At 41.3% G+C, this 26,854-nt stretch overlaps 1 protein-coding gene across 1 annotated transcript in view; it reads right to left on the reverse strand.

Moving 5' to 3' along the window:
* GXYLT2 (glucoside xylosyltransferase 2) overlaps nucleotides 1–26,854 on the reverse strand; it is a 112,065-nt gene that overhangs the window by 73,309 nt on the left and 11,902 nt on the right. Inside the window, exons 2-3 of the mRNA XM_004372702.2 lie at nucleotides 17,416–17,608; nucleotides 2,764–2,895 (exon numbers count right to left, since the gene is read on the reverse strand). Coding sequence (XP_004372759.1) covers nucleotides 2,764–2,895; nucleotides 17,416–17,505 — 222 coding nt within the window. The 5' untranslated portion in view covers nucleotides 17,506–17,608. The remainder of the gene's footprint in view (nucleotides 1–2,763; nucleotides 2,896–17,415; nucleotides 17,609–26,854) is intronic.

A 26,854-nucleotide genomic window follows, 5' to 3' on the forward strand; every position in this document is an offset into this window, starting at 1 on the left:
GAGGTGAGATGGGAAGGCAGAGAGGGTTAGGAGCTGGTTGAATGGACATGGGAATCAGGGGTGGAAAGGAGGAGTGTGCTGTCACAGTATGGAGACAGCAATTAGAGTCACATAACAATGTATGTATAAATTTTTGTACAGGAAAAAAAAAAAAAAAAAAAAAAGTGGGTAAGACTGAGGTCCTCAATTGACCACCTGCTAGAATGTTTGCATTTTAGTTTCTCCATCTTCTCTGTGCTGCTGCAGCAGCACACCTGATTTGGTTTTATAGAGATGAATTGCAAGGAAAAAAATCACCTAGACTTTATTTCAAATTACCCTGATGCTCAATACATCTCTCACCAATGCCCAAAATACCATGTTCATAATCGGCTATTATGATATACGACTAGGAAAAGATAAATGTCCTGTCAACTGTAATCTCCCTTTATTATTTTTTTTTTAAGAAGAGCTACTTCCCATTATCAGAAGCAGATAAGGAACGCCAGCATCCATTTGTCATTCAAAACGAAACACTTACTTAGCTGGAAATGAATGAAAACCATCACGTGGTGGTTTTTGCTTGTTTTGTTTTTTAAATAGTGAAAATAAAGTCACAATTCAAGGTCAGGGAAAATTCAAATATGGTTCCCACTGCGTTGCTAATATTTTAGATAGGTTGGGGAGACAAGTTTTCAACACTAACGTGGGCTTTGTAATACTTTCCCTCCACCTAAAATAGAGACAGGAGGTAGAAACCTGACATTTCTTCTCGTCTTCTCAAGCGGCAATTAGTTGTTACATCACCAACACAGAGATCTTATTCCAACCTGAGGAAGTCTTTTCTTAATCCCATTCTTGTACAATTAATCCCGTCTCACAACATATCCGATGATCTGTGGCATGTATACAATAGGTCATTTAGTGAGGGAGTGAGCTTGGAGAGCAGATCAGAACCAACAACACATCCAAGCTTTGTCTTCTCACAGGTCCCTGTAGGAAAAGCTGAAAGTGCTACTCACCATTCAGGGTTTCCACACCAATAGATAATAAGATTCTCCCCTGCTTGAATATCTCCTAAGCATCTCAAAATTTAAAAAATGTTCCAAATTGAAACCTTCTCCACTTACCAAAACTGCTCTTCCTTCAGTCTTTTCCATCTTAACATATGGCACCATTATCCATTTAGTAGGCTGAACCATATAAAGATACCTTCTTTGTAGGTCATACATGGTTGACTACTGGCAATTTCAAACAGATCGACCTTAATAATTGTTCAGGTCAGAAACATGGGTGAAATCCTCATCATCTCATTCCCCCTCCAACTCTTGACTAACCAATTATGAGGCCTGGTAAATTCTATTTCTCAGGCAGGTCCTGAATCCATCTCTAAGACAACCACCATAGCCCAAAACCAAACCAAACCTGTTGCTGTCGAGTCAATTCCGATTCATAGCAACCCTACAGGACAGACTAGAACTGCCTCACAGGGTTTCCAAGGAGTGGCTGGAGGATTTGAACTGCCGACCTTTTGCTTAGCAGACGAACACTTAACCACAGAGCCACCAGGGCTCCCACCATAGCCCAAGTCATCATTAATTGCCCTCGCCAGTTCCACTACCCACACCGCAACGAAGCAATGGGTACTCCTTAAAAACCATTCAATGGCTTCCCAACGCCCTTAAGACAAAAGTCAAACACCCCGACACGGCCTACAGAGCCTGTAGCCTCCAGACCCTGGCAACTTCTTCAGTGTCACCTCATCTATATTTTCCAGTCACTGTGACCTGCTTTTATTTTCTCACACATAAACTACGTCCCACCTCAGTGCCTTTGTACATACTGTTGCATCTGTCTGGAACCCTCCATTCTCTCACTATCCCCCAGGCCCTTGTTGTCCAGTGTCCCCTATTCCTCCTTCATTCATGTCGCAACTTAAATGCCACTGCCCAAGAGAATCTTCTCTCACCTCTACCAGATCAGGGCAGGACCCCATGCTATACATGTCCACGAGGCTCTGTTCTCTACCACAGCACTGATCACACTTCTAATCACCTGTTCAATGACAGGATACCCTATTAGACTCAAGCTCCAAGGGGGCAAGACCATAGCTGTCTTGTCCATCACCACAACACCAGTACTAATGAGTGTTCAGTACATGTTTACTGATGGCATGAGCCCCTCACAAATGTCAAGGTTGCAATTCACAATTCAAAGTCACAATCTCTGCTCAATGATATTTCTTAGTTTTGATATATCTTAAGTGACTTCACTACTTCAAATTTTTAAAACAGAAACAAAAAATATTCAATTTAGAAACTCCGTACTGGCAGGCTGAACCAGAACTCTGGGTCCTTTCTCAACTATCACCTGGGCGTGGCTCTATCTAGTAGGAGTTATTGTTATAAGAGAAATAATAATACCTGAAGCTGACAGTCATTGAGGGCCATCTATGTGCCAAGCCTATGGAGGAAACGGAGGTTTAGAGAAGTTGGAGAATTTACTGTGATTCACACAGCTAGTAAATGGTGGAGCCACAGTCACAAAGACCCATAACCCAAGACATGCTGTGGATGCGCTCAGGCCTCGGTCTTCGGGAAAGACAACCTCTGGAACATGGGCCCCTCTCTCTGCACACTGCGAAGAGCACCAAGTAGAGAACCCAAGAGAAACACATTTTTAGCTGTAAGTATAATGTCTCCAAACACACCCTGGCCAACTTCACCGTGTTTCCAAGAGCCATTCTCTTCCAAGCTGCATCTTATTAAAAACAGGTGTTCCTACCGGAAGAAAGAGTCTCTGGGCAGCACAGGGTTTGAATAATTTCTTCCATTCCTGAGGGTTTCCAACAGAAAATGTGATGGGGTAGATTCTGTGCTCAAACTTCTTTGTATATGAGTCAGGCCACTGTCGTAACTGGAAAACATGAAGGTAAGGGGAAGGGGATTAGAACCCAAGAAATAAGGAAAACACGTGCAAAGCTTTCGGATGGTCAAATGGAAATTATTGGGCAACTTACATAGAAAGCCTAACTTCGTTACTGCAATTAATATTCACGGAACAAAAGACCAGTTTTTTCCATCAAAATGGCTATGATTTTAAAAAATAACATTCAAAGTTGGCAAGGGTGTTGGGGAAATTGGCACAAAAACACTGCTGAACCCAAACCAAATGAAACCCACTGCCATCAAGTCGATTCTGACTCATAGCAGCCCTACGGGACAGAACAGAACTGCCCTATAGGGTCTCCAAGGCTGTAATCTTTACGGAACCAGACTGCCACATCTTTCTCCTGTGGAGCAGCTGGTAGGTTCGAACCACCGCCCTTTCAGTTAGCAGCCAAGCACTTAACCACTGCACCACCATGGCTCCTTCAACACTGCTGAGGGGAGTATAAATTTGAACAAACTTCCAAGAGGGCAATTTGGAAATTAGTAACAAAAAACCCCAAAAGTAGAGGTAAAAAGACTTTCACCACAATCCAATTTATAAAAACAAAACTTGGGAACAAACTAAATGTCCAGTAATAAGGAACTGGGTAAACTAATTATGATAGAACTACACAATAAACTAATGTGCAGTTAAAATAAAGTAGATTTATGTGTACTGACATGGAGAAACGTTTATTATATGTAGTTAGGTTAAAAAAAAAGCAAAGTGCAAAAATATGATCCAGTTCTATTTCATAGAGGGAAAAAAAGTCTCTATACTTATATGGAGAGAAAACTCTGGACAGATACGCACCAAATTGTTAAAAGTATGTGCCTTTGGAGGTGGTGGTATTGGTTTCATTTTCTAAGTTGATATTTCTGTATTCCCTAGAACTTTTACAGTGAGTATATGTTACTTTGTTTGCATATATTACTTGTATAACAACAAGAAAAAATTAATGCCTACCAATTGCCACAATAACTCCTAAGAGTTTATCCTAAGGAAAAATTCCAAAAGTACACCCAGATTTATTACAAAGTTTTTTTTTGCAGTATTGCTTGTAACAGGGATAAACTGGAAACAACTTATATAGGAGACTGGTTAAATAAGCTGTGGGGTACATCCATACACTGCAGCCATTAGTGATGATGCTGCAGACACCGAGGTTGGCAAACTATGATATGGGAGCCTAATACAGCCTGCTACCTGTTTTTGTTTAGCCCACAAGTTAAGAACAGTTTTCACATTTTTAAATGATTGAGAAAATGAGAGTAGTACTTTACGACACATGAAAATTATATGAAGTTCAAATTTCAGTGTCCGTGATCAAAAATTTTATTAGAACACAGCCACGCCCATATGTTTACCCACTGTGTATAGTTACTTTTGCCCTAAATAGCAGAGTTGAGTTGTTGTAATGGAGACTGTATGGCTTGCAAAGCCTACAGTATTTACTATCTAGTCTTTTACAGAAGAAGTTGGCTGATTTCTGTTTTAGAAGAAATTCAGTAATAAATGTGTCAATCATATAAAAGGTAATATAAAGTATGATTCCATTTTTGATACTGATATAAAAAAAAAAGGAATAGAAGTAAATATTACAATTGCTTCCCCTGAGTATTAGTAAAATGGTTTTTTTTAATGTACGATTTTCTGAATTTACTGTTTTTTGGGGTTTTTTTTTTTTTTTACAATGTGCATCTATTGCTTAAATGATCACATAAAATTTTTTTGAAAAATATGCCCATTGGGAACACTTTAAGTTCGCAATTTTGAGATGAGTACCTGGGAAAGAAACCTTAGAGTGAGAAAGCAGAAGTAATAGTCAAAGTATCTGACTACTAATTTAACAAGGGCACTGACCAATCAGCACTGACAGCAGTCATAAATACCCAGTGCAACTCTACTGACTCATCAGAACAGACATGGGACACAAACATCCAGTACAGTTGCACAATAGCCCAAAATCGGCCCTGGAAGGAGTACAGGGAGTTCCCGTGGCCTACTGGCTTCACTGACTCTGTGATTTTAGTATACTGTCTTTGAGAAGCAAAAAAAACCCCCCAAAAAACAAAAAAACTAGTTGCACCAACTCAGCTCCGACTCATAGGGACCCCAGGTGTTTCAGAGTAGAACTACACTCCATAGTTTTTAATGGCTGTGATCTTTGGGAAATGGATTGCCAGGGCTTTCTTCCAGTCTTTCAGAATGATTTGCCATTCTACCTTTGCAAATCCATGCCTTTTAACTAGAGTGTTCAGTCCATTTACATTTGTTATTTTCCATATGTTTCAATCTATTTCTACCACCTTATTTTATGCTTTACCAAAAACAAAACAAAAAAAACCCCTTTGCCTTGGAGTCAATTCTGACTCATGGTGACCTCATAGGTTACAGAGTAGACCTGAGCTTCCCAGGCCTTTCTTCCACAATGCTCCTGGGTGGGTTTGAACTGCTAATTTTTTTGTTAGTAGCTGTTATGGATTGAATTGTGTCCTCCAGAAATATGTGTTGTAAATCCCACTATACCTGCAGTTATTTCCCATTTGGGAATAGGATTATTATATTAATTATTATTATTATATTATTATATTAATGAGGCAGTATTAGTGTAGGGTGTATCTGAAGTCAATTTCTTTTGAGATATAAAAGAGTAGATTAAGCAAACAGCAAGAAAGCAGTTGGGGAAAGACAGATGCGACATCAAATGAGATCTCCAAGGAACCAAGAAACAGAAGCTGAAAAGACAGAAGGAACTTCTCCCTTGGCCAACCTAAAGCCAGTGCCCTGAATTCGGACCTCCAGCCTCCTAAACAGTGAGAAAATATGTTTCTGTTTGTTAAAGCCACCCACTTGTGGTATTTTTGTTATAGCAGCACTAGGTAACTAAGACAGTAGCCAAGGGCACACCATTTGCACCACCCAGGGATGTATTTTATGTCTTCGGTCCCACTTCTTCTGTTTCTCTTTTTCTCTTTTCTTTCTTGACTTTTTAAAAACTGATTGACATTTCTTACCTTCTCACCCTACGTCCTCTTTTCTTCCTCTACTGTTTTGGAAGATAAGCACTCTCTATATATTTGTAGTGCTTATCCTGGAAATTTTAACATGCATACAAAGTCAAAAGTTAATCAACAGGTTTATCATACTTCTAAATTACACAAGATCCACAGAATGCTTTAAATATAATTGTTAGTATTTTACCTTAGTCTGTTTTATTAAAATTAGCCCCACAACTTAAATATTATTTTTTTCATCAATCCTTTTTTTAGCTTTACTTACATGCTTATCATTTTTCTTTATTCCGCATTTCATCTTGTAATCTGAAGTAGATCCTGGTATGTACTGTGCCCCTAGGCAACTCCACCCACCAGAAGCAAATGCAGATCTTCCTGGGGAGGGGGGAGGGGACTAACTCTTAGCCCAGGCATCAAAGAATAGAAGCCCACAGTAAAAATAGAAACTCACAATAAAAAATCACAAATTACAAAGTGGGATCACTTTCTTTCATCTTGAAGTATATCCTTTAACATTTCCTTCTTTCGGTGAAACTCTCTGAGGGTTTACTTATTCAAAATTGTCTTTATTATGCTCTCACTCTGGAAAGATAGTTTCCCTGGGTCTATAATATCTGGGTTGACAAGTATTTTCATTTTGCATTTTGAAGTTATTATTTTATGATCTTCTGTCTTCTAGTATTTGTGCTCAGAAGTTAGCTATCATTCTAATTATTCCTTCTTTGAAAGCAATTTTTTTCTCTGGCTGCTATTAAGATTTTCTTTTTGTCTTTAGTGTTCTATTTTCACTATGATGTATCTAGTTGCAGATTTCTTTCTATTTATCCTACTTAGGATTCTAGAATCTGAACACCAGTGTTTTCCATCATCTCTGGATCATTCTTAGCCATTATGTCTTTTAGTAGCTGCTCCTTTCTAGACTCTATCTTCTCTTTCAGAACTCTTATTTGTAATGCATTGCCCTCCTCACACTATCTTTCTTATTTCTTGATCCTATTTTGCATTTTCCATCTCATTACTAACTCTCTGTGCTGTATTCTGTGTATCTTCCAGTTCACTACTTCTTCCTTCAGTTCTGTCTTTTCTGCTGATTACACCTTTCACATAAGCCAGTCTCATGGCTCGTTATCATGATGCCCAGGAATGTCTGGGATGCCTGGTCCTTGTTCAGACTTAGTTCTGCAGCTTTAAGCTCAAGACAGTACTTGGATCTCAGCCTAGAGAGGCTGAGGGTCATACATGTGAACTCAGTTTCCAAGTATTCTGAATTCTGTTCTGTCTAGTGTTCCCTGTACATTTTGCTGCACACTGTATGGAATGACACTCTATAGTCATGTTGTAGATTCTGTACCACCAAGACTCATTGAGATGCCCATTGTCTCAGATGAGGTGCTCCTTGGCACAATTCAGACTAGCCAAACATTCAGAACTACTTTAAAATCTACATAAATACTGGGCTTGGAGGGGAGCAGTTGAGCTTCCAGACGGTCTGATGTGACTCCTTCTCTCATTCAGACTTACTGTCTCCAACTGTGTGTCCACCTGTTAGGCCTTTCTGGGGAACAGAGAAGTCACACCTCTCTTTGTCAAGGGCTGGACTAGGTGAGGCAAGCAAGCTTCTTAGGGTGCAAAATTTGAGCAGGCACTCACAGGTCTGGGTAACTGCTGTCCCCAGGCACGTTGTTTGCCTCATCCTAGTCTCAGCCCTTTTCTCTGCTATTGGATACATGGCTGATTTTTCAGCTGCTAATTCTGATTGTGCTGACATCCTTCTACATCCATTGGATAAATAAACTTGGTTTTATCCAGTTACCATCTGTGTCTGGTCTCTCCATTTATCAAAACCTACTACTAACCTTTGCTAGTTAAGTGACTGAACATTCTTTCATTAAGCTTTTTATTTCATCTTAAAGGTATACCTTGGTTTGTTTTTTTTAATCTCTCTAGTCATTTTTGATTGTCTCTTGTTCCTGCATCATACTTACAATGTCCTGTTTTATTTCTATAAACACATTGTCTCTGATAAACCCAACATCTGAAGCTTTTGGTTTTTTTTGTACCTAACTCTCTTGGAGCTTATTTCCTTATGAGTTTGGTGATTTTTTATTGTGAGTTTCTATTTTTACTGTGGGCTTCTATTCTTTGATGCCTGGGCTAAGAGTTAGTCCCCTCCCCCCTCCCCAGGAAGATCTGCATTTGCTTCTGGTGGGTGGAGTTGCCTAGGGGCACAGTACATACCAGGGTCTACTTTAAATTACAATTCTTGGCTTGCACTTTTAAATAAGGATCTCACAGATACTTTAGTTTCAGGTCCAAAACCCACTTGAGGAATGACAGTGGCCACAGGTTCTCAAGGAAGTAAAGACTTCTAAAAAAATTTTTTTTTAAATTGTACTCAGGGCCAAGACATGTTTCTTTGTTCATTTTTTCCCTGAAGATGTGGACCTTCTTGGTTCCAGCTTTATGTGGAGCGTTCTCCATTCACCCTGTGCTTGCTGAAGGCTTTGAGTCCACTCCCCAGGCCCACTGACGCCATCAGTACAGGCCTCTACCTACCCAATGACGTAAATGCTCACCTACTTACTAGTTTTGTGCTTTCACCCCATTCTTTACCTCAGCAGATACCAGCCTTCCCACTCCATCTTTTTACAGATTCATCCATTCTTTTAAAAGGGTTTAAGACATATTTTTGAGCATCTCCAGATGTTACAGGAGAGTTTCAGCATCTCTAATCCATTACTTTGCCTTCATGAGGGTTTAGCTGGCTCACAGTAACAGATTAGATGCAATAAAGTCATTAAAACAAAGCTGCATCAGTCAGAATAAACCAGGTTTTGATGAGGTAACAAATAATCTCAAAATCTTAACAGAATACAATTTTATTTCTTGCTCATGCTATATATTAAGGTTGGTAAGGGGCTCTGCTCAAGATTCTCAATTGCTGATGGAGGCTCCATCTCAACAATATGTCAATGAACACCATGGGAGGGGAGGAAAAGTGGCAAAGCACCACTAGATTTCTTAAAACTTCTACCCAGAAGTGACACAATTTACATTAAAAGTAACACAAATCAAAATCACCCATATTTTATTGGGTAAAGCAAGACAAAACATCACACCCTACTTCAGAAGAGACAGGGACGTACCATCCGAGAAAAAGTTTTAATTCCCCTGGAATCCAGATTTCTGAGGTCCCTGGAGTTGGGGTAACCCACCAAGGGCATTGCCTTTCGATGTTCTTTTGAACCTTGAGCCTTGAAGAAACTCGTTTTTAAAAGACACGTTTCAGTCCAAATAATGGTCCAGATAAACTAGTAAAAAACCATTTTGCCTTAGACACTATGTTCTTTTAAAGAATTATCTATATGCCGTTATTTCTGAGAAACAGAGACTCCAAAGGTCAGACCAGAGCTATGTTTTAGGGTAAATCAGTGATTATTCTAATTGTTCTTCAAGACAATGCTGCATGAAATCCTTCCTGACCACGAACTGTTTATCAGCTTTCCATGGCAATGTCAATAATATGAGAGAGAAGAATTTTTGGAAGTTCTCTCATCTTTGGAACATTTTTGACTCCCTAGTCAAAATATTACCCCAATGTGAAAATCATATATAAAATAAATTTCAATCAATTTCTATTATTGGCTTAATATGATCTTTGTTTTAATGCATCTGATCAGGAGTCTAAAAGGAGGAAACCTCTAACGAGGACCATGAAGGTAAAACAACAAGGGCCTCTGAGTGAAGGGGCAAGTCCAACCCTTATTCTTACCCGAATCCTCCAGCAACAAACAAACAAACAAACAAAACCCCTTACCATGGAGTGGATTACAACTCATAGCAACCCTTGAGAACAGAGTAGAACTGCCCCATAGGGTTTCCAAGGAGCGGCTGGTGGATTTGAACTGCCCACCTTTTGGTTAGCAGCCATATAGCTTAACCGCTGCACCACCAGGGCTCCATATACTGCCTTGAAAGTTGCTGGTCCAGCCTTAGCTTGGCTCCTCCAGTAATGAGAAACCCAATACCTTCAAAAAGTCTCCCTTACACGGAATTAAACCAACCTTCTTGAGTCTTCCCACCTATAACCCCTTGCTTTGTCCTATAGAGAAAAGAAGAACCCGAATTCTAACCTTATATATGCCTTTTAATTAGTGAAGACATATCTCATCATTCTTCTTCTCTGGGCTACTTTTTCCTAGATCCTTGTTATGGATTGAATTGTGTCTCCCAAAAATATGTGTTGTACATCCTAACCCCTATAACTGTGGTTAGAATCCCATTTGGGAATAGGTTTTTTGTTATGTTAATGGGACAGTATCAGTGTAGGTTGTGTTTTAAGTCAATCTCTTTTGAGATAATAAAAGAGCAGACTGAGCAAGCAAGGAAGCCAAGCAGGCACAGATGGGGGAAGATAGATGCCTCGCCACATGAGATCTCACAGGAACCAAGAAGCAGAAGCTAAAAAGAGACAAGGACCTTCCCCCAGAGCCGAAAGAGAGAGAAAGCCTTCCCCTAGTGCCAGCACTCTGAATTTGGACTTCGAGCCTCCTAAACTGTGAGAAAATAAATTTCTGTTCCTTAAAGCCAGTTGCTTGTGGTATTTCTGTAACAGCAGCACTGGGTAACTACAACAATCCTCAAGAAAAGAAAACTAACAACGAAGAGAAATGCCCCTTTATGTTAAAAGCATGTAATACCATTCGAAGGCAGTCCTTTGGAGCTTTTTTTTTTTTAAAAGGAAATAATACCCCTCACCCCTTTTCTTGGTTACTTTGTATTACTATCAGGATTCCAGGTTGTAAGCAATAAAATCAATTCCAGTTGTTTAAGCTAAAAAAAAAAAAAAAAATTAATGCAAGGATATCGAGTAGCTCAACAGACCTTTGGGAGAATCAGACTCAGGGGTATATATTGAGCCAACTTGATCCAGACCCAGGTGGGTCTTGTTGGGTCCCTCTATTAATCATAACCCACTACAAATTAAGCTGGTGATGAAACCCAGCTGCCATCGCCAGAAGTCATCAACTTGCCCCATTGACTCCAGTCACTGGAACTCCTGCTGACATCTCTCCATGGCAACCCCCACCTCCCACCTCTTCTTCACTCCTACCTCACACATGCACACTGGATGTTGCTGCTCCATGGGCCCCGCCTATCACCAGAATGCCCTGGACGCTCTCTTCACTTCTGTGTCACACTATTTCCTGCTTCTGAGTCTGGGACAGAAGCATAGATGAACTCAATCTAAATCACATGATCCCAAGATGCCAGTAGGAGCTAGCAAATCAGCCAGATGGTATTTTCTGCTTCTATGTTAGCAGACGATAAAAATAAATGAAATTTTAATAGATTAAGTATCTACAATGTAGATGGTAAATGCCACCAGACATACTATACTGAAGTAACTTTAAAAAAAAAATTTTACTTAAATATACAAGAACTCACTCACACTGAAGCTTCCAGAGAAATCATGACAGCAATTGGCATTGTTGCTTTTTTACCGAGGTAAAAATAAGTGGCCCTGAGCCTCCCTAGAAGTTAGCACAAGAAACTCTTGTTATACACATAATGCCTCAGGGTCAGGATTAGCCTTCAGAAGGGTGTCACAATTTCCCCCTCTGACCAATTTGTGATTTAGAAGCAATCAACTGCTGTTGCTCTATTATGCAAGGCCTAACAAAATCCCCCCAAAAAACCCATTGCCGTTGAGTTGATTCTGACTCATGGCGACCCTATAGGACAGGGTAGAACAGCCCCATAGAGTTTCCAAGGAGTGTCTGGTGGATTCAAACTGCCGACCTTTTGGTTAGCAGTCGAACCCTTAACCACTATGCCACCAAGGTTTCCAGGCATAACAAAGCACCCAGCATATAGGAGATGTTCCAAGGGAATCTCTGTGGAATGAAAGAATAAATATATTGTCTGATTTAGCCTCACAATTACACTTGGTAGTAAGCAGGGCAACTTGCCCCATGTACCATTCGTCCCATGATACAGATGACAAAATTGAGGCTGAGAGAAGTTCTGTGACCTAGGTAAGGGCCAAGTCTAAACCGGCACCGTAACCCCTGCATAGAAAAGAAAGGAGTGATACCGTATGCCCTGCCTGGCTGCTAACACCCTATCGTAATTTCCCTGGTTAGTTACGCTTCACTGGTCTAACAAAGACCTGAGGAAATGAAAGGTCAAACGGGTAAAGCCATCAGGGCAATTCCAAGCATGACACAACCTCACACGTATCTACAATAATTTCCCCATGTGTTTTAGCTTTCAATTTATAATGTTCCAGTTATTATGGCTCATAACAAATTAACCAAAAACTTAGTATTGTAGTATAAAACCACCACTTATTATACTCGCAGATTCCATGGATAAGAGATTTGGACAAGGCAGAGTAGGGACAGCTTAACTCTGCTTTATAATGTCTGAGGCCTCAGCTGGAAGACTCCATGGCTGGGGGCTGGAATCATCTGAAGGGTCATTCACTCACAAGTCTGGTGGTCGAGGCTGGCTATTGGTTGGGGGCCTCAGCTCCTCTCTGCATGGGCGTCTCCATGCAACCTCTCTGTATAGGCTACTTTGGGCTTCCTCGCAGCATGGTGGCTGGGTTTCAGTAGCAGGCATTCCAAGAAAACGCCAGGCAGAAGCTGTATTCTTTTTATGACTTAGCCTCAGATGTCACATAGCATTATTCTTTCACACTCTATTTTACACTCACATTCACACACACACATAACTATACAGGTGTATAGATAGATATAGATATTTAAGATAATATAAGTTTAAGACAGTATACTTGTAAATGTATATGTAAAACAATAAAAAGTATATGTGTGAAGCTATTAACTTTTGCGGTAATTGTTAAAAGGCAATAGATAAAACATATACGTACATACCCACACATATATATTTAAAAATTATATATATCTATGATACATACACATGCATAAGTAAATATATATATATTTTAAAATATTTTTAAATTATATATACAGTGAAACCTGTGAGAGCTGGAAGTTGACGGGACTGCCTTATTTTTCCAGGTCTCGAAAATTTTCTGCCTTTGACAGGGTGCAGTCTTACCACTTTTGTGTTGTTCACTTTAGTGACTGAGTTTTCTTTCTCAGACAGGTTTCTGCCTTATACAGGTTCCAGCTTTCACAGGTTTTACTGTGTATATATGTGTGTGTGTATATATATTGCCTTATAACAAATTACTCCCAAATTCAGTAGCTTCACACAACATACTTTCACCATCTTATACAATTTCTGAGGGTCAGGAATCTGGAAGCCGGGTTGTTCTGGCTCAGGATCGCTCATGAAGCAGCAGTTCATCTGTTGGCTGGTGCTACAGACATCTGAAGCTTGATGGGGCAGGAGGATCTCCTTCCAAGCTCATACACATGGGTGTTGGCAAAAGGCCTCCGTTCCTTGCCATGTGGGCCTTTCCAAAGGGCTATTCTGACGTGGCAGCTGGCTTCCCTGAGCAAGTGATCCAAGAAAGAAAGAGTGCAAGCAAGATGGAAGGTGCAGTACCTTTTATAACCTTATCTCAGAAGTGACACACCATCACTCCTGTCGTACGCTATTGGTCACACAGACCAACCCTGATACTGTGTGGGAGGGACTACACAAAGGTGTAAACAGCAGCAGTGGGGGCCACTGGGGACGCTGGAAAATGCAATCTGCCACACATATAGTTATACATACACCCCTTCCTTCCTCTTATCTTTTTTAAGTCCAAGTCTGCATTTTGCTCTGCTCCACTCTAAGCCCCAGCTTCTAGCATGCATCAGGTAGTCAATAAACATTGGTGAGACAGATATTATGCAGGACAATACCAGTATTTGCCCATAGCCTGTTCTCCCTTGCTGCACACAAGCACCACACTTCACACCGCCCTGCAGTTGGGTGGGTCTTGTGCCTACTTCTGGCCAGTGAAATGTCATGGAAAAGACCTGTGATCCTGTTAAGCGGAGGGAGTGAAAAGCACAGTCGTGATTCTCTAGCCTTTCTTTCCGGTGATGGCATCAAGGAACTTCAGGTGCCGAATGTTCCAGCAGGTGCAGCTATGAGCATGAATTGTCTGTTGACTTTGGTCCCAGAGTAGCGGTGTGGAACAGACACCCTGCCCACGTGTAAGACATGCAGTAGGAGTGGGGAGACTTGTGGAGCTTTAGGGGAGCTGTTTGTTACAGCAGCTTGACTTGGCCTATCCTGATGACAGATATATCATCTCTTTTACCAGTCCTGCTAGCCCCAAGCTACAGATGGGGAAGCAAATGCTCAGAAAGGCCACTGACTCACCCAAGACCACACAGCAAGTAAATAATGGATCTGAGGTTTGTATTTCAGTTTTCTATTAGTTCAGGAAGTAGTATGGTATAGAGGTTAAGTCCATGGAGTTTCGAGTCAGTAAACTTGAACTGACACCCTGATGAGCAAATTTCTCTAAGCTTTAATTATCTGTTTGTAGAATAGGGACATGATTGTTACCTTCTTCAAAGGGTTGTTGTGAGGACTAAATTAAATTACATCACAAATAATAAGTCTTTGATTTAAAAGAAAAAAAACTAGTTGCTGTCGAGTCAAGTCTGACTCATGGCGATCCATGTGTGTCAGGGCGGAAATGTGCTCATAGAGTTTTCAATAGCTGTGACCTTTCAGAAGCAGATCGCCGGACCTTTCTTCTGAGGCACCTCTGGGTGAACTCAAACTGTCAACCTTTTGGTCAGCAGCCAAGCGCTTAACCATTTGCACCACCTCGGGACTCCACGTCTTTGATAAACATCGTATATTATTATCATCATCATTTCCTTTATGCCACAGCTTCATAGCAACTATGAGTGCTTCAACCTTTCCCCCTTCCCCCTCCTTGACTCAGATCTTTGGCAAGGCATTTTCCCAATCCATTTCAAAACCGCAAGACTGTTTCCCTGACTTCTCTTGGTGAAGATGTTGAGGTTGATTTTTTTTTTCCTTAGAAAACATAACACGTTTTCTAGCTTTCTGTTATTAACCCAACATGTTACTGCCCAACATGTCTTTGTGGCATTTCTCATTAGTGCAGCTAGCCTGGGAGGAGGATGCGGAAGTGTCAACTCGAGTTTGTAAATACAAAACAAAAGTGGTCTTGCTCTGCCAGCACTCAGGAATGTACCAAAAGAGAAAGGCTTAGAGGAAAACAAAGCTTGGTCTCCAAAGGTCTTCATGTACCTAAGCTGGGAAGAAGAGGCATTCCTAAGATCTTCTCATGTGCTGGGATAAAGTCAATATTTGTTACTCAGCATAGCAATGGCAAATACACAATGACTCACTGCATAGTAAAATCCTGTGTAGTAACCAAAAACGGACCTCATTATAGTGTTAAAAAGCAAAGATGTCACCTGGAGGACTAAGGCGTGCCTGACCCAAGCTGTAGTATTTTCAATTGCCTCATATGTATTGAAAAGCTGGACAGTGAATAAGGAAGACTGAAGAAGAACTGATGCCTTTGCACTATGGTGTTAGCAAAGAATACTGAATATGCCATGAACTGCCAGAAAAACGAACAAGTCTGTCTTGGAAGAAGTATAGCCAGAACGCTCCTTAGGAGTGAGGACGGCGAGACTTCATCTCATGAACTTTGGACATGTTATCAGGAGGGACCAGTCCCTGGAGAAGGACATCATACTTGGTAAAGTAGAGAGTCAGCGAAAAAGAGGACGAGCCTCAATGAGATGGACTGACACAGGAGTTGCAAGAATGGACTCAAGCATAGTAGTGATTGTGAGGATGGTGTAGGACCAGGCAGTGTTTCGTTCTTATACATAAGGTCGCTATGTCCAAACTGACTCAATGGCACCTAACAACAACCACCACCAAAAAGGATGAGGTAAGAATGTATGAGTCTTGACCTGCAACAATGCTTATGAGATGGTCTTCAGTGTGTTAAAGCAAGTTCCAAAATGACACGCAGAGAATAATCCTGACTTTGTAAAAGAAATACATTTTAATCTGGGTGCCTACATATGGATGGATTCCACAGATAGATAGATAGAGGAATGCAATGGTGGTTCAGTGGTAGAATTCTCACCTTCCATGCAGGAGACCCAGGTTCAACTCCTGGTCAATGCATCTCATGCACATGTCACCACTCATCTGTCAGTGGAGTCTTGCATGTTGCTACGATGCTGAACAGGTTTCAACAGAGCTTCCAAACTAAGATGGACTAGGAAGAAATGCTTGCTCATCTACTTACAAAAATCAGCCAATGAAAACTCTATGGATCACAATGGTCCAATCCACAACTGTTATTGGGGATGGCACACGACTGGGCAGCATTTCATTCTATTGGGTATAAGCTTGTCATAAATTGGGGGCCAACTCAACAGCAGTGTTATGGATTGAACTGCATCACCCAAAAATATGTGTCAACTTGGCTAGGTCATAATTCCCAGTATTGTGTGGTTGTCTTCCATTTTGTGATCTGATGTAATTATCCTATGTGTTGTAAATCCTAATCTCCAAGATGTTAATAAGGCAGGATTGGAGGCAGTTATGTTAGTGAGAAAGGACACAATCTGTAAGATTGGGTTATATCTTGAGTCAATCTCTTTTGACATAGAAAAGACAGAAGTGAGCAGAGAGACACAGGGACCTCAGTACCACCAAGAGCGAGCCAGGAGTGGAGTGAGTTCTTTGGATCTGGAGTCCCTACACTGAGGAAGTTCCCAGACCAGCAGAAGACTGATGACCAGATCTTCCTCCAGAGCCGACAGAGAGAGAAAGCCTTCGTCTGGAGCTGAAGCCCTGAATTCGGACCTCTAGCTTCCAAAACTGTGAGAGAATAAATTTCTGTTTGTTAAAGCCATCTGCTTGTGGTATTTCTGTTACAGCAGCACTAGATAACTAAGACAGGCAGTTAACAACAACAATGTATTTATATGTGTGTATGTATGTGTACATACACACACATACATACAAACTCACACACACACACACACACACACGCACACACGCACACACACACACGTCTGTATATAAAAAGAAAAACCTATGGAAGAATCATTCCAAACTGCTAACTCTGGTTATTTCTTGTGCGGGCCTAAAGAGTAGTGAGGACTTCCATCTTTTAACTGATAACATCGATATTGTTTAAAATGATTTAAATGAACACATATCACTTGTCATTTACAAAACATATAAATGGATGAAAACAAGTTACCTACCCATAAATGAGAACAGTATGAATAACACCATCAAGGACTGAGCCCTGTGCCACATGCTTTTAAGTACATCATCTCATTTAACCCTCACTCTATCTCCAGGCGGTAGGCGCAGTTATCCGTACATCATGCACGAGGAGAGGAAAGCTCAGAGTCCAGTGTTCAAGGCCACAAAACTAAACATGCAGGGAAGTACACTACTGAACAGGAGATGTGCTTTCCAAATGCAGCCTGTCCGCACTCAGGAAATATTTTTGCCACGATTTCCGCAAATTCACCTGCTTATCGAACTCAGGCTTCAGAGCTTCCTCAGTGAAGATGTGAAATTGCATCTTCCTGTGGCTGAAGAGCACGGCTGACTTGAGCATGACCAGTGTCTCCTCCAGCCGGTTGCCACAGGCCACCACGGCCAGGTGGATCCAGAGCTCGGGTGGCAGCCCATTTTGGAAACTCCTGAGTTCTCCAGGTCCCCTGGAAAGAAAAGTAAGTTACAGCTATTACCCAACTCATAAAAAAACATCTAGTAAATGGTTGGAACATTTCAAAACATGAACAGGCACAATCTGTTATATTTTATAAAGTGATAAGCATTTTGACAATTCTTCCTGCTTAAAGAAAAATACCATTTATTCCCATATTTATCCTGGCAATCGCAGGATGAGTCACTGTTTGGACTGCTATAGGTGTCTGAGGCTTTTTCTGCCAGCACTCAGCTGTCTAGTGCTTGCTGGCTGCCTACTGGCCCATGTTTGGAAATAGTATTGCTAAACTCCGACAGCTGACACAAGGCTGTGACGCTCCTATTCACACAGGCCATGGAAATTAGATTTGAATGCAACTTGAACAAGAGGAGGGTGGATCGTGCCTTCCCATGTGAAACGAGCAACACGATCTTCCCATCATCTGGATGTTTTTAGGTTGTGGTGGAAAGCATGACCATTGGACCAAAGGAAAATTAAACCAGCGCAGGAGGTGAGCAAAGCAAACAACATATGTGCCTCTGATACATCTTGGAAGAGTCTAAAGAGACAGGTGTTAATCCTAACCGTCTAACTAAAGACTGGTGAGTGGCGGGTATGGAATTCAGCTTCCAGCATGAAATTCATATTAGGTGAGAAATGGGTAGGAGAGGGGTCAGGTTAAGCTGAAAATTATCAAGGTATCAAATACCGAGTCAACAGCTGAGAGGGAAATAGAGTCCAAGAGTTCAGAATAATCATTCAGCTATTTCCTCATAATAAAAGATTTGTTCCAGACCAGGAGATGGAGCCAAGCCTCAAACACACCACTGAGAAACATTTTCAGGCAAGTTGCAAGAAGCGGGCCTGGAAAAGGTGCCCTGAGACAAATGAAACTAATTTACTTGCACAAAAGATTTGGAGACCAGGGAACTTGGATGTTGAATGTTACCTTCCTTCCAAAAACTTCGCGTTCAATCAGCACTCTGCTCCATTAGTCACTGCTCTCCTGAATAATGACAGGCTTGCTCCAGATTTCTTTCACCAGGAGGAAAGTTGAAGATGTGGGTGGGGCGCTTTGCAGAGATTTTCAATTTGATTACTTAAGAGCACGCTTATAGAAGCAAGGGCTCCTAGCTCTGCTCAGTCTCGATGTGGAGAGTTACTTGGAGTCTACTTATTTGGGGGATCCCCAGGAAGGATAATAGATATGCCCTAAGTATCTCTCAAAATTGTCCACTTCTTCTCGTGCCCTTGCTTGAGGAGGCCACAGTCTTCTCTCACCTCGATCACAGTGACAGCCACCTGGGTGGGTCTCCTGTCTCCAATCTTATCCTTAATAACCCTCACCCTATGATTTCTCCTTGTTGGAGCCAAGGTGATGTTTTTCTAAAATGTAAAAAAACAATTGCTATCAAGTCAACTCTGACTCATGGTGACCCCATGCATGTCAGAGTAGAAGTGTGGTCCACAGGGTTTTCAATGGCTGATTTTTCAGAAGTAGCTCACCAGGCTTTTCTTCCAAGTTGCCTCTGAGTCCATCAACCTTTTGGTTAGCAGCTGAATGAGGTAACTGTCCTTTGTACCACCCAGGGGACTCCAAAATGCAAATAGGATCATGTTATTTCCTTGATTAAAATCATGCAAAGTTTCCAAGATCAATATCAAGTCCAAACTGCTGATCATGGCCCCTACTTACATCTCTTGCAACTCCCCAGCCTGAATGGATAGCCACTCATAATCACAGTCATAAACCCGCTGCCATAGAGTTGATTCCAACTCATAGCAACCCTACAAGAAAGAGTAGAACTGCCCTATAGGTTTTTCCAAGGCTGTAATATTTACATGAGAACATGCTGTATTACCTCCAGGTGTTGGCACAAGCATTCTCTCTCTCATGAATGCTCTTCTTTGCCCTCTTTTCCTTGCTAACTCCAACCCATTTATTAATCAAAAAATCTTTACTGTATACCCACTACGTGTCAGGCACTATTCTAGGTGCCTGGAAGACAGCAGTGAACAAAACAAAGATGTCTTCTCTAGAGAAGCCAGCCTAAGACACCTGCCCTTGCAAAATTTACACTCTACAGCGGGTAGGGGGAAAGACAAAGAATAAACACCAGAGTAAACAGTAACGAAGTAACTTACACAGACCACAACCCGACTCAGTTTGTTGTATTGTGGTGGCGCGTGTGTTGCTATGATACTGGAAACTATGCTACCAGTATTTGAAATACCAGGAAGGTCACCCATGGTGGACAGGTTTCAGCAGAGCTTCCAGACTAAGACGGACTAGGAAGAAAAATCTGGTGATCTACTTCCAAATATTAGAACATTTCTCTGACTTGCTTCCTTTGGACACATCATCAGGAAGGATCAATTGCTGGAGGAGGACATCATGTTTGCTGAAGTAGAGGGCCAGCGGGGGCTAGGGAGAACCTTGGTGAGATGGATTCGCATAATAGCTGCAATGATGGACTTGAACAGCTCACACATGCCAGTGGTAGTGAGGATGATGCAGGTCCAGGCAATGTTTCATTCTGTAGTACATAATGTCGCCATGAGTTAGAGTCAACGACAGCTATCTATCTACCTACCTACCTACCTCTCCTATCTAACTTACGTAGAAAGTTAGAAGATGATAAATGCTACAAAAAGGAAGGAAGGAAATATAAGGTCCAGCACGGTAGGGGTACCGGGAGTGGAAGTGGCTGGTGGGGTGGTGCAGTACTGCATAGTGCAAAGTCAAGCAGAACTTTAATCAAGGAGGTGACAGAGTGAGCCAAGTGCACTTCTGGGTGAAGAGCATTCCAGGCGGAGGGGACAGCCAGAGCAAAGGTGCTAAATCAGGAGTGTGATTCGTGACCTCCAGGAGCCCATCCTGCAGGACTCAGATGCCTGTTCTCTTCCTCAGCTTCATGGGTGGATTTTCATGCTCACTATTAAGCCCAACTCCCAATTAACTTATGTAAAAGGGTGGGAAGCGTGGGTCCCAGATAACGCTAAAGTCACAGTCAATCCAGAAAGTCAAAGCAATAAGCAAAATATGCTACAAAAGAGATTTAATGGAAATCCATCTGCTTAAAATTATGCCCAACAGTTAGGAACAGGGGTATCATCCAAAGGGTGCTAAAACAATAAATGCAATAACCGAAAGGTTAACGGCTCGAACCCACCCAGAGGTGCCTCGGGAGACAAGTCTGAAGATCTGCTTCTGAAAGGTCATAGCCTTGAAAACACCGTGCAGGTGCAGCAGTTCCATCTGCACACACGGGGTCACCATGAGTTGGCAACTAACAACAATATAAGACACAAACAAACAAACAAAACGCAACAGCTTAGATATCTTAAACGTGAAACTCTCCCCACCCCATAATGAACAATTCCACCTAGCTTAGCTTCACATATTGGGCTTCTGCTTGAATGAAAACAATCAATCTTAGTAATCAGGGACATACAAATTCAAACTATAAAGAAACTCCGTTTTATTCTCGGATTGGTAAACATTCAACAAGAAATACAAGTTTGACCATTGCATGCATCAGTGTGGATGTGACAGCACTGGCCCCCTCAAACACTGCTCAGGGGAGTGTAAGTGGGCCCAGACACTTTGGAGAGCCATTTGGTAGTATCTAGCAGGAGTGAAAGGAGCCCAGGTTGCCCAATGGTTAAGCGCTTAGCTGCTTACCAAAAGGTCGGCAGTTAGAACCCATCAGCAGCTCCATGGGAGAAAGATGTGGTGATCTGCTCCTGTAGACGTAGGATTACAGTCTAGGAAACCCTATGGGGCAGTTCTTTTCTGCCCTATAGGGTCACTATGAGTCAGAACTGACTTGATGGCACACAACATCAACAAGTAGGAGTGAAGACGCACATATATCCTCCACCCCTCCAGCTCTTCTCCTACTTTTGTAACCTGAAGAAACACTTGTACATTTGCACAAGACCCAGGCAAGAATGCTCACAGCAGCCCTGTTTGTAATAGTGAAAAACTGGAAATAACTTTGCTGTCCATGCACAGGAGAATTATAAATATATTGGATACATTTAAACAGTGGAATACTCTATAGTAGTGACAATGAATAAACTAGAGTGGCATGTATCAACATAATCCCGAAGAGGAAAAACGACAATTTGCAGAAGGATAACGAGAGAATGATAACTCCTTAGATAAAGCTTGAAGACAAGCAAAACAGCACCGTACATTATTTGTGGATATATGTAATAAAACAAAATGCATGCATGAGGACGATGAACACCAAATGGAGAAGACTGGTTATCTCAGGGACTTAAATCTTTGTCATTCAGCTGAGTGGTGGGTACACAGGAATTCATTGCGTTATTATCTTAATTGTGTGTGTATGTACCCCATACCTATGAGTCGGAATCAACTTGACAACACCCCCTACAACTATTTGACAAGTATCTTTCTTTTTTAATTAAAAAAAAGCTTGCTTCCCAACAACAACAACAACAAAATAAATTATCAAAAAAAGGAAAGAAAGCTTGCCCTCGCCTGCAGCACACACAGCAGGTCACTTCTCTTAGTTTCAGGCTTCAGTGATTCAGGACTGCACTGTCCAAAAAACAGGGGCTAGGGGTTGCAATCTTTCATGGTCTCTTGTGACAGGTACTAAAAAAAGAAAAATAAAGCCTAGTTCAAGTATCAGCGGTTGGGACTTAATAAGACCTTTGCTGCCCCCACTCTATTACCTCTCACATTACATTAAAAATCTCAGGCTTCAGGTTAACAAGCATTTGTGTTGAGCAGTCACAATGAGTAATAAACTTTAAGGGCGTTGAAATGGTGTGCCTTTGACCAACTCCTACCAATAGCAAACTTAGCACCTCTCAAATGTCACCCAGCACTTTGCGAGGAGCCAGGAGTCTAGTGCACAAGCCTAGGACTTCTTAACCCCTTTAATCACTGGGCTTTGATGGGGAATGGGTGGCGGAGAATTCTAGCACTGCTTTGACTGATGGTTAACTACGTACTTATTTATACTTTAGAAAAGCGAACTGGAACGGACACTGCTGTCCAGGATTTTTTAAGACCTGTTGCTAAGGCTGAAGCTGATGACGACCATCTTGGCTACCACACAGGTTGTCATGGATTGAATCGTGTCCTCCAAAAACGTGTCAACTTGGCTGGGCCATGATTCCCAGTATTGTGTGGCTGTCCTCCATTTTGTGCTTGTAATTTTATGTTAGAGAGAATTAGGGTAAGATTGTAACACCCTTACTAAGGTCACATCCCTGATCCAATGTAAAGGGAGTTTCCCTGCGGTATGGCACGCACCACCTTTTATTGTACATGAAACAAAGGGAAGCGAGCAGAGAGACACGGGGACCTCATACCGCCAAGAAAGCAGCGCCGGGAGCAGAGCGCATCCTTTGGACCCGAGGTTCCTGCGCAGAGAAGCTCCTAGTCCAGAGGAAGATTGATGACAAGGACCTTCATCCAGAGCCAATAAAGAAAGCCTTCCCCTGGAGCTGATGCCCTGAATTTGGACTTCTGGCTACCAGGCTGTGAGAAAAGAAATTTCTCTTTGTTAAAGCCATCTACCTGTGGTATTTCTGTTAGAGCAGCACTAGATGACTAAGACAACGGGAACCAACTTAACACAGAAGAAAGCAGAGCCAAAGGATGGAGGGTCAGAGCTCTAATGACATTACCTGAGCACCTGGATTCAATAAATTCCCTTTTTCTGAAGCCAGTTTGAAATAAACATACAACTTAACAACCAAAAAGAGTCCCACCACACAATGGTGTATCCTCCTTGCTCCCATGTCACATCTGAACCTGCAGATGTCTAGAAAGTGAAGTCTGTGGCATGAGACAATTTTACCTTCTCCTTATCTTTGTTGGTGTCATCTATCAACTTCCAGGTTCTTCCTCTTCATTTACTGAAGAGTGTCGATTCTGGCTCTCAATATTCCTCCCCACACCAATTCCTGTCATTATTCTCTGGGACTTCGACTGCTACTTGGAAGATGCTTTGTTTCCTGACCCTTCGGTTCCACGAACTCCACACCCACCACCTTTTCTTTCTTTCTACCTGAGCCACTCAATCCTGTGGTCATACCTGGATCTTGATACAAACTGGGTCCTTCATCCAGAATGTGCTTGCCTGGCTCTTTGCGTAGCCAGCTCCTTCTCCTTTGGACAGCAGGAAAGTCTTCACCGTTCATGGAGCGCCCTCCCTTTTACTCTGTCATAATCCTTGTTTATTTCCTTCCAAAAACTCACCTCAGCTGGTGTCTTAGCCTGTGTTCTCTAGAGGAGCAAAACCAGTGAAACATGCAATATGGAGAGATTTAATGCAAGGAAATGGCTCACACAGTTGCAGAGGCTAGAAAGTCCCAAATCTGTGGGTCAGACATCAGGCTGGAGGCTTCTCGTGACTTATGTGGTTGCAGGGGCTGACGAACCCAAAATAGGCAGGTCAGACGGCAGGCTGCTGGCTCATGGGGCTGCAGGAGCTCGTGAATCCCAAAATCTGCAGGTCAGGTGGCAGGCTACTAGCTCACTTCCCAGGAACTGAGGTCAGATGATGACGGGTTGGATGCAGGATCCAGAGCCAGAGTGAGCCTTGCTGGAACATCCATTTATATACTGGAGGCAGGCCACTCCCCACCAAGGAAACTCCCCTTTCAACTGATTGGTGCTCATAGCAGATCTCATCATGGAGGTGATAACATCAAATCAGATCACATCATGGAAGTGATTACATTATACTACACTATGAAATAGCAATCAGTCCAGTGTCTGCCAAACCACTGAAAATCATAATCTAGGCAAACTGACACATAACATTAACCATCGCAGCTGGCATTTACATATTATTTCACTGTAATTATATACAATTAATATTTAAAAAAAAAAAAACACCAGTTGCTATTGAGTTGATTCTGACTCATGGCAGCCCCAAGAGTTTCAGAGTAAAACTACACTCGATAGGGTCTTCAGTGGGTGTGAGCTTTCAGAAGTAGACTGGCAGGCCTTTCTTTGGAGGTACCTCTGGGTGGATTCAAACTCCCAACCTTTAGGTTAGTAGCTGAGTGCTTAACCATTTGCACCACCCAGGAACTTTAAAATAATAAGACAATGTAAATAAACAAAAATCTCTATCTTTAGAAAAAAGATCAGAATAAAATATACAATGTACATTTTAAATTGAAAAACATAAAACGTGCTGAAATATTAAAGATGGTAAACGAAAATCTTGCCCATAAAACTGCTTTTGTGTTTTGTATGTTACATTCTAGTCTTTATTCAACTGAATACATATTTTTATATCTGTACTAATAGTGTGTATATAATTTTATATTCTACTTTTTTATTTAATCCTTCTATTTTCTTGTTACTATGGAAGTCTTCATAACAATAATTTTTATTAGCCATCTACTATTCCATCCAACTAAAACACCATAACTTATAATCATTTCCTTTGGTTGTTGCTTCGAATTATTCTCAGTTTTAAATATATGTTGCCCTGAACATCTTTGGTCTGATGGCATTTTTCTTCTTTGCTTTATTTCCTTAGACTACATTCTCAGAAATGGAATTACTGTGTTAATATCTATTATCCTATCAAGAAAGCAGCAATCCTGACAGCTTCTCAAATTTACCCAAGAGTTCTCTAGCAAAATACCATGAGAAGAAATGAGAAAACAACACCATGAGACTATGAGAAGAAAAACAAAAAGCATATCAAACACTACCTCAGCCACCTCTGAGTTACTTATAGGATGTAGTCACAGAACTGACAGCTGAAACAAGATGAAACAGACTTGCCTAAGGTTCAGTGCCTCCTAATCCCATATATTCCAAAGCGTGTGATGCGTAAGTAGTAGTTAATATTTAGACACTGCATCAGATAACACCGAATCACAGTGATGAAGTTATTCCATTTTCAGTTCTCTTCTCAACAATGTCAATGAAAGTCAAGTCTCAGCTTGATGCTCATGTCTTGAACACCTTTCTAATATTGCCTAATCATCCGTTTCAATCGAAAAGGCAGCAGATCTCAGATGCAGAACTTTCAGCAGGCAAGAATACCAAACTAGGGATGAATGACGTTTAGTTTTCTTAGTGTGTGATTTGATAATTATCTTCTATTTATGTTACTGTTGACAATTGATGGCAGTAACATAAAGTTTCCTTGAAAAATAAATATATTTTGGATGTGGAGAAATCAGAACCCTCAAACACTGCTGGTGGGATTGTAATGTGGCCCACGGTATTACAAAGTGGTTTTCAAAATGTTGAACGTATAGTTATTATATGACCCTGCAATTCCAGTCCCAGCTATATACACAAAGGAAATTAAAACATGCCCACACAAAAACTTGTAAACAAATGTTTACAGGAGCATTATTCATAATAGCCAAAGTGGAAACAACCCAAATGTCCATCAACTGATAAATTATAAAATAATATGTGGTATAGCCATACAATGGAATATTATTTAGCAATAAAAAAATGAAGTATGAATGCATGCTACAACATCGGTGAGCCTTAAAAAACAGTCATAAAGGCCACATATTTTATGATTCCATATATATAAAAGTCCAGAATAGGCAAAACCATAAAGATAGAAAGTAGATCAGTGGTTGGGGGGAGGAAAGAATGGGTGAGATTACTGCTAATGAGTATGGGGCTTCTTTTGGGGATGATGAAAATGTTCTGAAATCAGTGGTAATGGTTGTACAGTAGGGACACTGGTGGTAGATTCTTGCCTTCCATGCAGGAGACCTGGGTTTGATTCCTGGCCAATGCACCTCATGTGCAACCACCACCCATCTGTCAGTGGAGGCTTGTGTGTTGCTGTCATGCTGAACAGGTTTCAGCAGAGCTTCCAGACTAAGATGGACTAGGAAGAAAGGGCTGGCGATCTACTTCTGAAAATTAGTCAATAAAACCCTATGGATCACAATGGTCTGATCTTCATCCAATCACGGGGATGGCACAGGACCAAGCAGCATTTCATTCTGTTGTTCATGGGGTCCCCATGAGTAGGGGGCAAACTCAATGCAGCTAACAACAACAATAATGGTTACACAACTCTGTGAATATATTAAAAACCAATAAATTATACACTTTAAAAGGATATGCAACAACAAAAAGACAAGTAATCCTACTAAAAAATGGGCAAAGGAAATGAACAGACACTTCACCAAAGAAGACATTCAAATGGCCAGCAGACACATGAGGAAATGCTCGCGATCACTAGCCATTAGAGAAATGCAAATTAAA

This window comes from Trichechus manatus, unplaced genomic scaffold, assembly GCF_000243295.1.
Source record: "Trichechus manatus latirostris isolate Lorelei unplaced genomic scaffold, TriManLat1.0 scaffold00020, whole genome shotgun sequence".
Taxonomy (NCBI): domain Eukaryota; kingdom Metazoa; phylum Chordata; class Mammalia; order Sirenia; family Trichechidae; genus Trichechus; species Trichechus manatus.